The following is a 12,797-nucleotide window of genomic DNA, read 5'->3' as shown; positions in this document are numbered from 1 at the left end:
GTCATTCTCCCTGGGAGCTGCTGGTGGGCTCGAACAGCTGACCTTGTGGTAGGCAGTCCAGTGTAGGGGCTGTGATTTATTGGAATTCCATCTTCCATTCACTGCAGAGGTTAGAGCATGTTATGGCTGAAAGACTGCTGAACCAACAGTTTGATAATCCATTATCTTTGGGAGCGCGGTGGCTCCATATGTAGTAAGCACTAGACTGCAAACCACAAGGTCTGCATTGCAAGGCCACAAGCTGCTCCAGAAGAAAGATGAGGTTTTCAGCTTTCACAAGATGTCTCAGAAACCCTATAGAGGGGTTTCCACGGAAACGGCTCCATGGAATTTAACAATAAATCCTTATCATTACTTTCCACGTTCTGATTATTAGTGCGTGCTTACAGCTGTTTCTTCTTATTTTGAGTCGTGCCCCATCAGCAAGTGAAAATCCTGAAAGCTTTGCTTAATCCACACCATAAAGGTTAATTTTGCTTTCAGAAGACAGTTCAAGCGCCTCCCAATCTGAGGGGCTCATCTTCCAACATATCCCAGACAATGTTCGGTTGTCATTCATAAGTATTTCAGTGGCTACTTTTTCAGAAGTGGACAGCCTCTTGGTTCTTCCTAGTCTGTTTTAGTCTAGAAGCTCCGCTGAAATCTAACCATGGGGAACCCCGCTGGTATTTGTAATACAGGTGGCAACGCAGCCAACTTCACTGCCACGCCAACCTCATCACAGTACTACGAACTAACAGATCACTCAGTGGAAGCGTGGTTTAAAGCAAATCCCTTAGTCTCAATTTCTAAACCTGTAAAGTGAGCAGTATTTCTATATTATCGCCAAGCCTAGCACACCGTAGAGTCTCAATAAATATGAGTTCCACGGCTTTCGCGAATCCCGAAGCGCTGCAAATTCAGCATTGCATTCGATCAGCTCGGCGCTCTTTCTCAAGAGGGATTCCCCCTCCCGAGCCCGAGTCTGCGCTCTGAGATCGACTGAGGCTTCCTGGTCGCTCGCGCTTTTCTCTCCTTCTCCAAGATGGCGGCGGTCGGCGGCGCTGAGGCGGGATCCGGGCGAGCCGAGTGAAGGTAGCGGCCAGCGGAGCCCCCACGAGGCCGGGCCGGGCCCCCACCCAGAGGCGGTAGCGGCCCCGCCCTGCCGCCACCCGCCGCCCTGGGCCCGCGACACCGTCTCGGGGACGCCCCAGGCCCGTCGCGGCCTAGCCCAGGGGCCGAGCCGGGGACTGAAGTAGCGGCCGTAGCCCGCCCCCGGGAATGGGCTGGCGCGGGTCGAAGGAGGAAGGCGGGCGGGAGCTGTTCAAACGGGGAAGGCGGGAAAGCTGCGGGGCCGGGAGGGGGCGTGCGGCCGCCCCGGGGACCTGCGGGCCGAGCCGCCCCTCCCCCTGCCCGGGCCGTCTCCGCCCTCGGGGGCTCCGGGCTGCCGCCGAGGACGCGGGAACCCGAGTGGGCAGCGCGGCTGGGCTCGGGACCCGGCATGCGGGGTCCTGGGACTGTCACGGGGAAAGGGGCCCGAGTCTGGGCGACGGGAGGGCTGGGTTCGCAGCTGCCCCAAGAGGATGCGAGGAATCTTCTTTTCCTCTCTCCAGAGCTTTGTTGAACTAGCAGTTGCTGCAAAACTGCCGGGAGAATCCCATTGGTTTGCGGAGGGGACCCCAAAATAGTGGTCTTGGGGGCTGTTTGGATAAATAACCTGGTATAGGTGTATTCTTTGCGTGCGACCCAGGTGGAAGGTGCCCTGCTGGTGGTGTCTCCTCCTGTCCAGGCCCCTGCCCCGCAGCGAGTACTTGTAGCCTCCTTGTTCGATAATCTGCAGAAGTAACCAAACGTGGAACTCTATTCCCACGCCCAAACTGGTGGCCGAATAAATAATATTTTAAAAAAAAAGAAAGGAATCAACTGTATCCAAAATAAAGCCTGTTGATTGGACAAGGCTTGTCAATTTTTGTATCGCTGGTTTTATGGAAATGTGTGTTGTCAGCCAATCTGTTCGGTGGTCGTGGTTCCACTTAATTACCCGGCCAGGAGTGGAGTCGATCCCAGGCTGTCCAGAGCTGGCACGGGCTGTGAGTGATGCATCCATAGGCAGGTCCCTGGAGAAGGGAGTGGCGTCTGAGATTGGAGGAAACGTGGACCAAAATGAGACATCACCTGTCCCAATCCTAGGAGTAGCACACGCATCAAAGAAAAAAAAAAAATCTGAAACTGACAAGAGCTGGATGCGCAGCTTCCTGTGTCAACTTGGCAATTGGAGTTTCTACAAAGAGGGTTGGGCGAAGACAATGTTGGAACCTCGGACAAAATCTCTCATCCTGGACTACACCTGGTTCGCAAGGTTTCATTTGCAACGGACAGACCCTGTTCCTTCTTTCTCAGTATGCTTTCACATTCTGGATGAAGATGCTCGGATCACCTCAAAAGATCCTTTATAAGTATTTCTAATTTGACTTTTCATGTAACCACAGACTGTAACTGATGATTTTAAGTCTCCCCTAATTACTTTGGTAATACCAAAAGCCTTTATTCCCGAACATATCCAAAGATCCCAAAAGAGACATTGTTTTAACAATTTGCACATTTTCTAAGTATACATTTTTTAAAAAATCCATAAACAGTGTTAAATAATGAACTTTTACTTACATTGTCATTTCTTAGTACACTGAGATGAACATAATTGTAAAATTGTCCTTGCCTCTCGAAGTTGACAGCATTGATTTCTATAAAGGCCAGGACTATGCAACTCAGAAAAATGGGCTTTAACACCTGTTCTACATTTGCCAACATTTATTTATGACCTCTGTTTTCTAATGGAAAAAAAGTAAGATTTTTCATTTCCACTGAGTCTGAATAGTCAGCTGCCGAGCATTGAACTCCACATTTATTACAGATAGTCCTTGAAACACCCGAGGAATATCAGGGACTCATTTGGCTGCATATAAATGTTGCCTTCAACTGCCTTTCATACTGTTGCTTGAGAATTCTTTATCCAGTATCATCTTCCTGAGTCAGCAACCAGAACTAGACCCTGTGCTACAATAATCTGAATTTAGAGAACCTAGAAATTGAAGAGGCCATCCAGCCTGCCCAAGTTTTTGACTGATGCTGTCATTTGTGTTAATAATTTGAATTTTTCAAGCTTTCAACTGCCCCGAGTCTGTGATGAATTGGACCTGGCTTTAGGCTTCTCTCATATTTTTCTACAGATTATGTAATCCTATAATTTGTGAAATACTTTTCAGTGTTTTCCAAGAAAATTTGAACCACAGCAGACCTAATTCTGAGACTTGATGCTAGCACCAGTTACATGTGTTCTGTGTTGGCCTGTGCCTCTGAGGAACAACTCCTAATTTTCTATTTTCCTCCCACAACTTTTTTCACCTACTGGTTTTTGTTGTTGTTGTTTTTTGCCGAAGCAGTTAGTTATGAGGCCAGACATGGCTTTTCCTAGTGCATTCAGTCACAGTGAATGTTTTCTTACTCTTGTCTTTGGAGATCCTTTTTTCTCTTTTGAGGAGTATAGTATTCAACACTGTCCTTTGTTGTTACCAAAGGGAGGGTCTGATTATAAGTCTCAGAACTCAACATTTCCAAGTGCAGTTTATTGTTGACAGATTGGTGGCCATATTTGATATTGAATCTATGAGACCCTCCTCCGCCCCCCAGTATTTCTCAAGCATTCTTTGCCAGAAATTATTTGGCGTGAAAAGCATTTAACTTGAAGTCTCAAGTTGTGGTGTTTCTCCACAGTATCAGCCAATAGGGGAGTCCTAGTGTGGCGCTGTAGGATCAGCACTGGACTGCTAACAAGATTGGCAGTTCAAACCTACCAGCCGCTCCTTGGAAACCCTATATATGGTCACTGTGAGTCGGAAGTGACTCCACAGCATTTAACAACTACAAATCCATACATAGAAACCAATGTGATAGCATATTTTTCTAAAAACTCACTAATTTGGTGCCAGTGAAAGGATCTACTATTTTCATATGAATGGATTCAGTGCCCTGTGGCATACCCTTCCCTCCACTCCTCTCCCTGTGGGACAGAACTACTTGAGGGAGCAAGGGAAGATAGTAGTTGCCATTTGAGAAAATTGGATACTTGATGCTGGAATATGAAAAACTGGCTACCCTATGTATCTTGTTTCTCATTTCTGCATGAGGCCAGCCCTATGTCCCTACCCCCATTATTTCCTAAGAAAGCTCCCCTAAACAAGCAGTTTTCTCATTTGTAACTTTTGATTTTGTTTCTTTGCTTCACTCTTCTTGCTGCTCTTAATTTTGACCTAGCCTAGTCTCCATTTCATTTCTTAAGGAAGGGAAGAATTGCTTTTTTGTTTCTTTTCTCAATCTGACTTGTAAATCACTCTTGTAATTTACTTTCCACTGCTCTCTCTCCTGCTTTCAATTTCAGCCCATCAATACATTGTATTTTATCAGACTGATACAAATGAGTCTCTAGGTGTTTTGTTTTTTTTAATGAAAAGTCTTATGAAACTCCCTTGTTAATCAAATTCATTTTCTTTGTCCCAGAAATTGCACATTTTAATACCATCCACACCTACCTAAAAGGGATTGTTGTTAAATTCTGTCAAGTTGGTTCCCATTATACTAATGAAGGTAAAATAAAACATGAGTAAATAACCAGTTAGATCGACTCCTAAACATTTTTCTAACTGGATGAGAATATCTTCAATGTTTTTTATACATTTTAAATTTACTGCAGAGACTTTTCCATCAAGACTTGTGACGCTACCTGTCCTTAAAGTAGTGCAGTGACTATCTTACTGTGCAGTTCATAGTACTGTTGTCTTCAAGGTAAATTTGACCTACAAACTAATGCCAAAAAAATAATAATAATTTTAACAAATACAAGACCGTGTCGTGATACTTCTAACTAGTGACAGTTTAACATTAGAAAATCATTATCACTGGTCAGATGGTAGTTATTCCTGCTTTTTCACCTAGGCAAACGAAGAGAAGCAGGCTGCTTGATAGTGTTGCAAGCTGGCATATGCTCAGCTAGTGTAAGCAGTGTGCCTACTCTTGCACTGAGCAAAGTCTTAGGCCAATAAAATACATGTGAAAAAATACACCTTTTCTATCCCTATGATGTTATTGTTTCCATGTAACTAGGACTTGAACAGAGTTTACGTGTCACTAGTCAAATTAGCAGGCTTTTGTGCTCTCCATGTGGTGGGATCTGGCTTCCTCTGCAGCTTGCCTCACTGTGCATTTTGTAGCCCTGACAGATCACTCCATTTCTGTGTTAACACTGTTTCGGTGTTGTCAGTTTTGTTGGCATTTCAGAAATTCATTACACGGGAGGCGTTTTATATACTTATCCAAACCACACCTATAATTCTTGAATCAAATCTAAGCCTAGAGTACTTCCTGGAGTAAATGTCCAAGCTGAGTGAGGAGGTGACAAGACACTCCCTGATTTCTTGCTGCCCTTCCAGTCGGCCCTCGGATCACCACGCATTTCCATCTGGAAGGTTCCTTCTCCACAGTGAATTCTCCTTACAGGAGGGTTTTCCTTCTTTGTTTCTCAGACCTGGCCCTGTAGACGGGAAGGAGCCTGGACACAGTGACATTCTCAAAGGCCCTGAGGACCGCCATGGCTTATGATGACCCCATGAAGAAAGAAGGTATGCCCCCTTAATCTGAGAAGCGTTCCAAAGGGGGTGTCCTCTTCACTCCCTGCAGCCCATGGACATAGTGACCAGGACTGGGCACCACAGCTTGGACTCTCAGATGATGGTCCAGAGCACTGTTATGATACTCAGCCTCCACGACACCCCCAGACTGGGCCCATGGAACCGAAAACCAGGACAGGGGTTCCAGCATGAGAGTCCGAAATCTGAGTCTAGATTACTGGGGTGCTCTCCCGCAGCACTCTTGGCCCTTGCCAGCTCCAGTGTGCAGGACTCTGGGGATAGGAATCACGTATTGGACTGCCACAGAGCAGCGCAGCACATGAATCCGTACTCTATCCAGCCTGACCTCTTCAAGTCCGTGTCCACCTGCCAAACCACAACTAAGAAGCCAGGTCTGAGGATGCACATTGGGCCTGGCGTAGTGGAAGCTTTTGCCTCTTCAGGTTTGAGTTTTGTATTTGCAGCCAGGTCATCAAGAAATACTCCTTTCCCTTGGATCTAGCTCTGTATTTTGGTGGACTTAGTGAAACATGATTCTCATTTAGAAATGAGGTACTCTTGCATTCAGTACATATGTGTTGATTTGGTCATTACTTACTTGACTTTCTCATTTCTTTTGCCAAATGAACCCATGCTCCTCAGATTGCTTTGACGGTGATCACAGCTTTGAGGACATAGGACTGGCAGCTGGCCGAAGCCAACGAGAAAAGAAACGTTCTTACAAAGATTTTTTAAGGGAAGAGGAAGAAATCGCTGCTCAGGTCAGGAATTCTTCCAAGAAGAAGTTAAAGGTAAGGTTCTGAAAGTTTTTGAACTGTTTCTTGTCTTAACTAATAAAAATAAATGTCATTCACATCTATTTTTTTCTCCCTTTTTAAAGTCTCACATCTATGTGTGTTTTTTCTTTTACTTTGTTTTGCAAAGTTAAAAAATCATCAAAGAACAAGAGTCATTCCAAAGGATGATCAACTATGTTTCCTCTTGAATTCCAGGATAGTGAACTTTACTTCTTGGGGACGGACACGCACAAGAAGAAGAGGAAGCACTCCTCTGATGATTACTACTATGGAGGTAAGGATGGGAAAGGGCACCAGGTGGGATCAGCACCGTCGCTGGTTCTTAGAGTCGGGGTAGGGAAGCGCTCCAGCTGTTGCTGACTCAGTGGCCTATTTAACAGGGCAGTGGTTCTTGTTCTGAGTGCCGGTAAACCTGTGTGGAGGAGGAGACAGGTGGAGGGCTGGTATTTTGGAGGATTCAGCATAGAAGAACAGTCTTCATTTGTGATTCACCAGGTACCAGGTTCCTTCTCCCCCCAATCATCCACTTATCTTGTACTCATGGTTCTCTAGTCCCCCGGGCCCTCTGGCCTGCACCTGTGGGTTACCTCTCCATCAGTGTATAGCCACTCACAAGACCAGCTTTTCTTAGCTATGGTATGCACCTAGCTGAAGAGCGAAATGTCCCGAACACAGACACAAACTGTGCTCTTTCTGCAGCCTAATCTTAAGTGGTAAGGGCCCTTAATCCCACAGCAGGGTCCATTCTTCTGGGTTTGCTCGCTTTGGGAACTTGGGAAGACTCGGTGAAGAGAAAAACAGCTTAGTGGTGAGAACTGTCTCCTGGGTCCGAGGCAGAACAAGCCAAACCACACAACACGAGCATCATCTCTGAACTGTGGGAATCAGACGAAGGCCCGCCCCGCCATCACTCCTGTCAGCCTTTTCCTCATGTTATCTGGGCATTTGGGGTGAGAGAGAAAACAGGCTGGAAGTTGTTTCCTGTCCTGTTAACATTGCTTCTCCTGGTTATTTCCAGACCTTTCGTCTTTGGAATCGTCACAGAAGAAAAAGAAAAAATCCAGCCCGCAACCTGCCGATACAGCTATGGACCTATTGAAGGCTATCACTTCCCCACTAGCAGCGGGCTCCAAGCCCCCAAAAAAGACAGGGGAGAGAGCCTCTAGTTCTTCAAGCCATCCGGAGAGTAAAAAGGAACACCACAGGAAGAAAGTAAGTGGGAGCAGCGGGGAACTGTCCCTGGAGGATGGCAGCTCCCACAAATCCAAAAAAATGAAACCGCTCTACGTGAACACAGAGACGCTGACCCTTCGCGAGCCTGATGGCCTAAAGATGAAACTTATTCTCTCCCCAAAGGAGAAAGGAGGCAGTTCCGTTGATGAGGAGTCTTTTCAGTACCCCTCTCAGCAAGCTGCTATGAAAAAATCCTCCAAGAAATCGGCTCGGGACGAGCAAGGTGCCTTACTCCTCGGACCCGAGTTGCAGAGCTTTCTGAAATCAGCCCGGAAGAAGCACAAGTCATCCTCAGACTCACGTTCATCTCCTGGCCCAGAAGGGTCTGATGCCTCCCAGTTCCCAGAACCCCACAGTGCTAACCTCCATCTTTCAGGAATAGAACCTATTCTTGTAGAATCGGACTCGTCCTCTGGTGGAGAACTGGAGGCGGGGGAGTTAGTGATTGATGATTCTTACCGGGAAATCAAGAAAAAGAAAAAGTCAAAGAAGAGCAAAAAGAAGAAGGACAAGGAAAAGCATAAAGAGAAGCGACACTCCAAGTCCAAGAGGAGTTCAGGACTTCCCACTGCAGCAGGGGGAGAGGCCACGATGACAGCCGCCGCTCCCCCCAGCGTCGCCCCACCGCTCCCTGGCCTCCACACAGATGGGCATAGTGAGAAGAAAAAGAAAAGAGAAGACAAGGACAAAGAGAGAGAAAGGGGAGAAAAGGTAAAATTAAATTTTAAATTAATGTAATAAGTAGTTGTTCAGTGCTGGCAAGTCAGTTCTGACTCACAGTGACCTTGTATAGGGTTTCCAAGGAGCAGCTGGTTAAGTTTGAACCACTGACCTTAGGGTTCAAACCGACCTTGTGGTCCAGTGCTATATCCCACAGCACTGACTTGGGTTCACATCCAAGGTGAACCATTGGCAGTTTTGGGGGGTGGAGATGAAGTTAAAATCATATACCAAACCATCCTCAGTATCATGAAATCAATTCCAACTTATAGTGACTGTGTTTCCAAGGGCTTCGAGGATGTAAATTTTTACAGAAGCAGAAAGCCTCCTCTTTCTCTCAAAGACAGGCTAGTGGATTTGAACTGCTGACCATGAAGTTTGCAGTCCAATGCTGATCCTCAGTGCCACCAGGATTCCTGGAATCATTTGTTGTTGTTACATGCTGTCAAGTCAGTTCCGACTCTAGCAACCCTGTATAGGGTTTCTGAGGAGCGGCTGGTAGGTTTGAACTGCCAACCATGTGGTTCAAACCAACCTTGCAATCAGTGCTTATCCTACAGTCCCATACAAGTACTCCTCCTGAAATAATATAAAATATTATCATTACTACGTCTGTCTGATACAAAGATAGGACCAACACTCATTTTAGTGGATTTTCTTAGTAGAATTCTTTTCTCACTGCCCCAAGCGCAGATTGCTTCCTACTCTGACTGGTACTTAGAATCCAAGCTTAGTTTCTTTCACTCAGCAGCACTAGCCATTGAGAGATGAGAGAAACTGTTCTTTGAGGTCATTTTGAAAAACAGATTTTTAACATTAGAATTAAGTTAAAGGCATAAGCACCTATCTTTTCACTGATAGTGATTTCTTGCAGTCACTTTATTGTCCAACATATGCTTTCACCATTTGAGTGCTTAGTGATTGCCCAGCTCAGTGCTCTCTCTGCTAAGGTGCCAGGGGTTGCAGAAATGGGCAGGATGGAGCTATTGACCTCAGAGGAGAGAGGAATGAGAAACCAACCATCTCACTTTGATTTCTTTCCTCTCACTGGAGGAATTTTCCAGCAGTTGTACTGCATGGTATGATGACTATGTCATTAAAGATTGCTTTTAAAAACAAGCAAAAACCTGTTAATCAAACTGTAATGTACTTTAATAGAAGTTTGGAAATTCAGAATAGTGGGGTGGGGGGTGGGGGATTAAAAAGCAGCCATAGTTTTACCACCTGAGGACCACTCTTTCTAGTTCTGCAAAATGAAATATCAGGTAGTCGCTGGAAGAAAAGATACTAAGAAAATCAAACATATTCAGAGTTTGGGAATAGGTATCCCATTTTAGTCTACAATGGAGATGCAAGAGTTTTCCTCTTTGCAAAGGGTACCTTTTAAGAAAAGACAAAAATACATATACACATGTACATGTATGTACAAGGGGACTTCAACAAGTTAATGCAAAGTTTCCATTATCTTTACTTTCTGTTATCTTTTCATGCCATTTTCCACAAACTTTTTAACTGTTTGAAGTCCGTGGGAGGAGGCAAAACTATACCTTCTGAGCCTGAAATCACTTTTAACATATAGATAACTGGATGAATTTTTATTAATTTATTGATTTGAATATCCCTTCATCAAATAGGGTTTGTTTTGTGTGCAAAGCGATTCTGTGTTTGCTCTAGGAATTTCCATTCTGGTCTTGCAGAGACTTACAGTAGCAGCATTTCGGACTCCTGGTGTGACTCTGTAGGATCAGCATTGGACTGCCAACTGCGAGGTTGGCAGTTCAAACCCACCAGCTGCTCCTCAGAAGCCCTATCCACGGTCAGCTGGAACCGACCTGGCAGCACTTCCTAACAACAATCTTTCAGTGCTGAAGGTGGACTCGGGGAGCCTCAGCTCAACCGGAAAAAGCATAAAGGGATTCAGCGCAAGGGAATGCATGAAGACAGGAGATGGTTTAGGAAATGGCACAGTGGAATACTGAATGCGGGTCAAGTTCCTAGGCCTTGTGTAGTTTCTAACTGCTTGATAAACATTTCTGCTTCGATGCCCTGGGACCCTCAATCCAGTGTCACTAATTGAGCTTTTTGTTTATGCCCCTAAGCCTACATCTCCTCCATTGCTGGTCAGTCCAGATGCCAAACCTTAAGTGTATCATTTTTCTCAACATTTTATTACAGATTTTTCCAAATAAAAAGAAGAATTATGCAGTGAACACCATAATACCTTCCACTGAGATTCCATAATGAACATTTTGCTGTATTTGCTTTATAATATCAATCCATTGATCCATCTTATCCTTTTTTTGAGATATATTTCAAAGTAAGTTCCAGATACACACTCCGGTCCTAAACACGTCAGCTTCCATAGTACTAGCTTGGGTTCAGTATTTGTTTTCAGAGTTTTTCTGTTCTTTATTGGGATGTTTTTTGTTTTTGTTTAACTTTTTACTGTGAATTGAATGAAGGTTTACAGAACTGAACAGATAATTAGTCCCACACTATACAAATCGTACACTTCGTGTCATTTCAATGATTACATCCTTCTAGTTAACCATGCTTACCTCTATTCACTCTAACTCCTGCACTAGTTAGTCTTCCACTGCCTTCATCTTTCTTGTGCCAACTTCACTCTTGTTGCATATTGCTTTCCCCATCACCCAAGTTAGCATGTGTCTACCCTCTACCCAAAATGAAAAATTTCCCCTTCCTTCCCACGCCTGGTAACCGTCATAGAATGTGTCTTTTAGCTAGAAAACCTTTTCTTAACTTCTTACAGCAGTGGTCCTATTGTGGTTGAATAATTTTACTCAGCATAGTGTCTTCCAGGTTCATTCATGTGATGAGGTGTTACCCAGATTCATTGTTATTCTTCAGCACTGCCTTTTACGTTCAGTGTAATTATCAGTTGGTATCTGTTGATTGCTGTCATTTTGCTGTGTGATTTTTATGGTCCTGCTGGTTTCTTTGTTCCACATAAATCTGCGCTGAGTTCATTTGGTTAGTGGCTTTTCTTCTCATTTTCTTCATTGCTGTTGAATTGCATACCAAATTTTTACCGATTTTCCTGTATTTGATGTTGAAGATGTATTCCTTTTCTTTGGGAAGTTCTGTATCTATACTATTCCCTCTTTTTGCTTTGTAGGTGACCATTATAAATTGCTATCTCTGGTCCCATATTTTCAGAGTCTTGAAGATTTCCTTTTATTTTGTATACTTTTATATCTGGATTGAGTACTGAGTGAAGTTGTCATGCTTATTAACCTCAGGCAGTTGCCTGCTAGTGTCGGGTCTCAGTCCAAAGAATGCCTTTTAGTTTTTGTTTTGTTTGTTTTTTAATTTAAGGTTTTTATTGTGGATTGAGTGAAAGTTTACAGGGCACATCATCAGTTTCACACATTCAACAATTCATATAACTTGTTTCATTACATTGACCACAATCCCCTCCATATACCATCAGTTGAAAGCAGTTCTCTATCCACTTTAGGTTTTTTAAAAACACACGCAAAAAAAGCCCCACTCAGGCATATATAATAATTTACATCTCCAATGGGCACATTCTGCAAGTCTGCTCCTGGCCACCAGTTCTTAGTCCTTCTCTTGTTAGTTGATGAATCTAGAGTCCTCAGCTGCTCCCCGTCTCCATGCCCCCATCTCTATCTCCATCTCTGGTGCTGCTGCTTCTCTGGCTAAGGTCCCACATTCTATTTGTGCGTTCCTCTCTTAATGGTCCTAGGGTCCTCTGTTTCTGGACTGTAAGATTAACCACTCCCCGTTTTTTGTTATAAAACTTCCACCTTTACTACAAGTGTGACAGTCGCGATTAGTCATGATAACAGTTATTCACTATTGAATCTTACGAATCTTATCCTTTTCTTCTTTCACCAGACCCATCTAGACAAGATGATAGCTATTCAGTGGGGACTCTTTCTTTCCCCCCACACTCTTAAACTAAGCTCCCTCTTGAAACTTTGTAAACCAGTCACTTTGTGCCTTTATTGCCCCCTCATTTTAGATAGCCAGTGTCTAAGTTGCCCATCCCTATCTACCCTGTTCACAGAGTGGATAGCATTGATACTTGATTTGAAGACTCTTTCCCTCTCTGTTGGTATTTAAACTACCGGTCTGAGTATAGGTCAGGTTCATCATGAAGATGTATCATCTGTCACTGTAGCTGTTCCAGTCTGCTTGTCCTTTCTAGTGGGAATGTCTCACCTCACAAGGTTCTGGATGAGACTCAGGATTCCACCTAAGGTCCTATACTCTGTAAAGGCTTTGCATGAGGCCTATTTCACTGGGCAAGTTGTAGAACACCTTTTAGGTATTCCAATCAGTTATAGGCTGAAGACGGGCTTACAAGTTTTCTCTAATCATGCTTCCCAACATTCCTTTC

The 12,797-nt window shown here is 44.3% G+C and overlaps 1 protein-coding gene across 2 annotated transcripts in view; it reads left to right on the top strand.

The window, feature by feature from the left end:
* Positions 1-1,003: 1,003 nt before the first annotated feature.
* Positions 1,004-12,797, top strand: part of HMGXB4 (HMG box domain containing 4) — a 54,049-nt gene continuing 42,255 nt past the window's right edge. Inside the window, exons 1-6 of one of the 2 annotated variants that reach the window (XM_006865234.1) lie at positions 1,004-1,074; positions 5,556-5,651; positions 6,303-6,451; positions 6,653-6,731; positions 6,838-6,952; positions 7,476-8,401. In XM_006865234.1, the coding sequence (XP_006865296.1) occupies positions 7,544-8,401 (858 nt within the window). In that variant the 5' untranslated portion in view covers positions 1,004-1,074; positions 5,556-5,651; positions 6,303-6,451; ... (1 more) ...; positions 6,838-6,952; positions 7,476-7,543. The remainder of the gene's footprint in view (positions 1,075-5,555; positions 5,652-6,302; positions 6,452-6,652; positions 6,732-6,837; positions 6,953-7,475; positions 8,402-12,797) is intronic. The other variant, XM_006865233.1, reaches the window with a different exon arrangement.

This window comes from Chrysochloris asiatica, unplaced genomic scaffold (genome assembly GCF_000296735.1).
Source record: "Chrysochloris asiatica unplaced genomic scaffold, ChrAsi1.0 scaffold00076, whole genome shotgun sequence".
Lineage (NCBI taxonomy): Eukaryota > Metazoa > Chordata > Mammalia > Afrosoricida > Chrysochloridae > Chrysochloris > Chrysochloris asiatica.
This window is presented reverse-complemented; position numbering and strand designations above follow the sequence as displayed.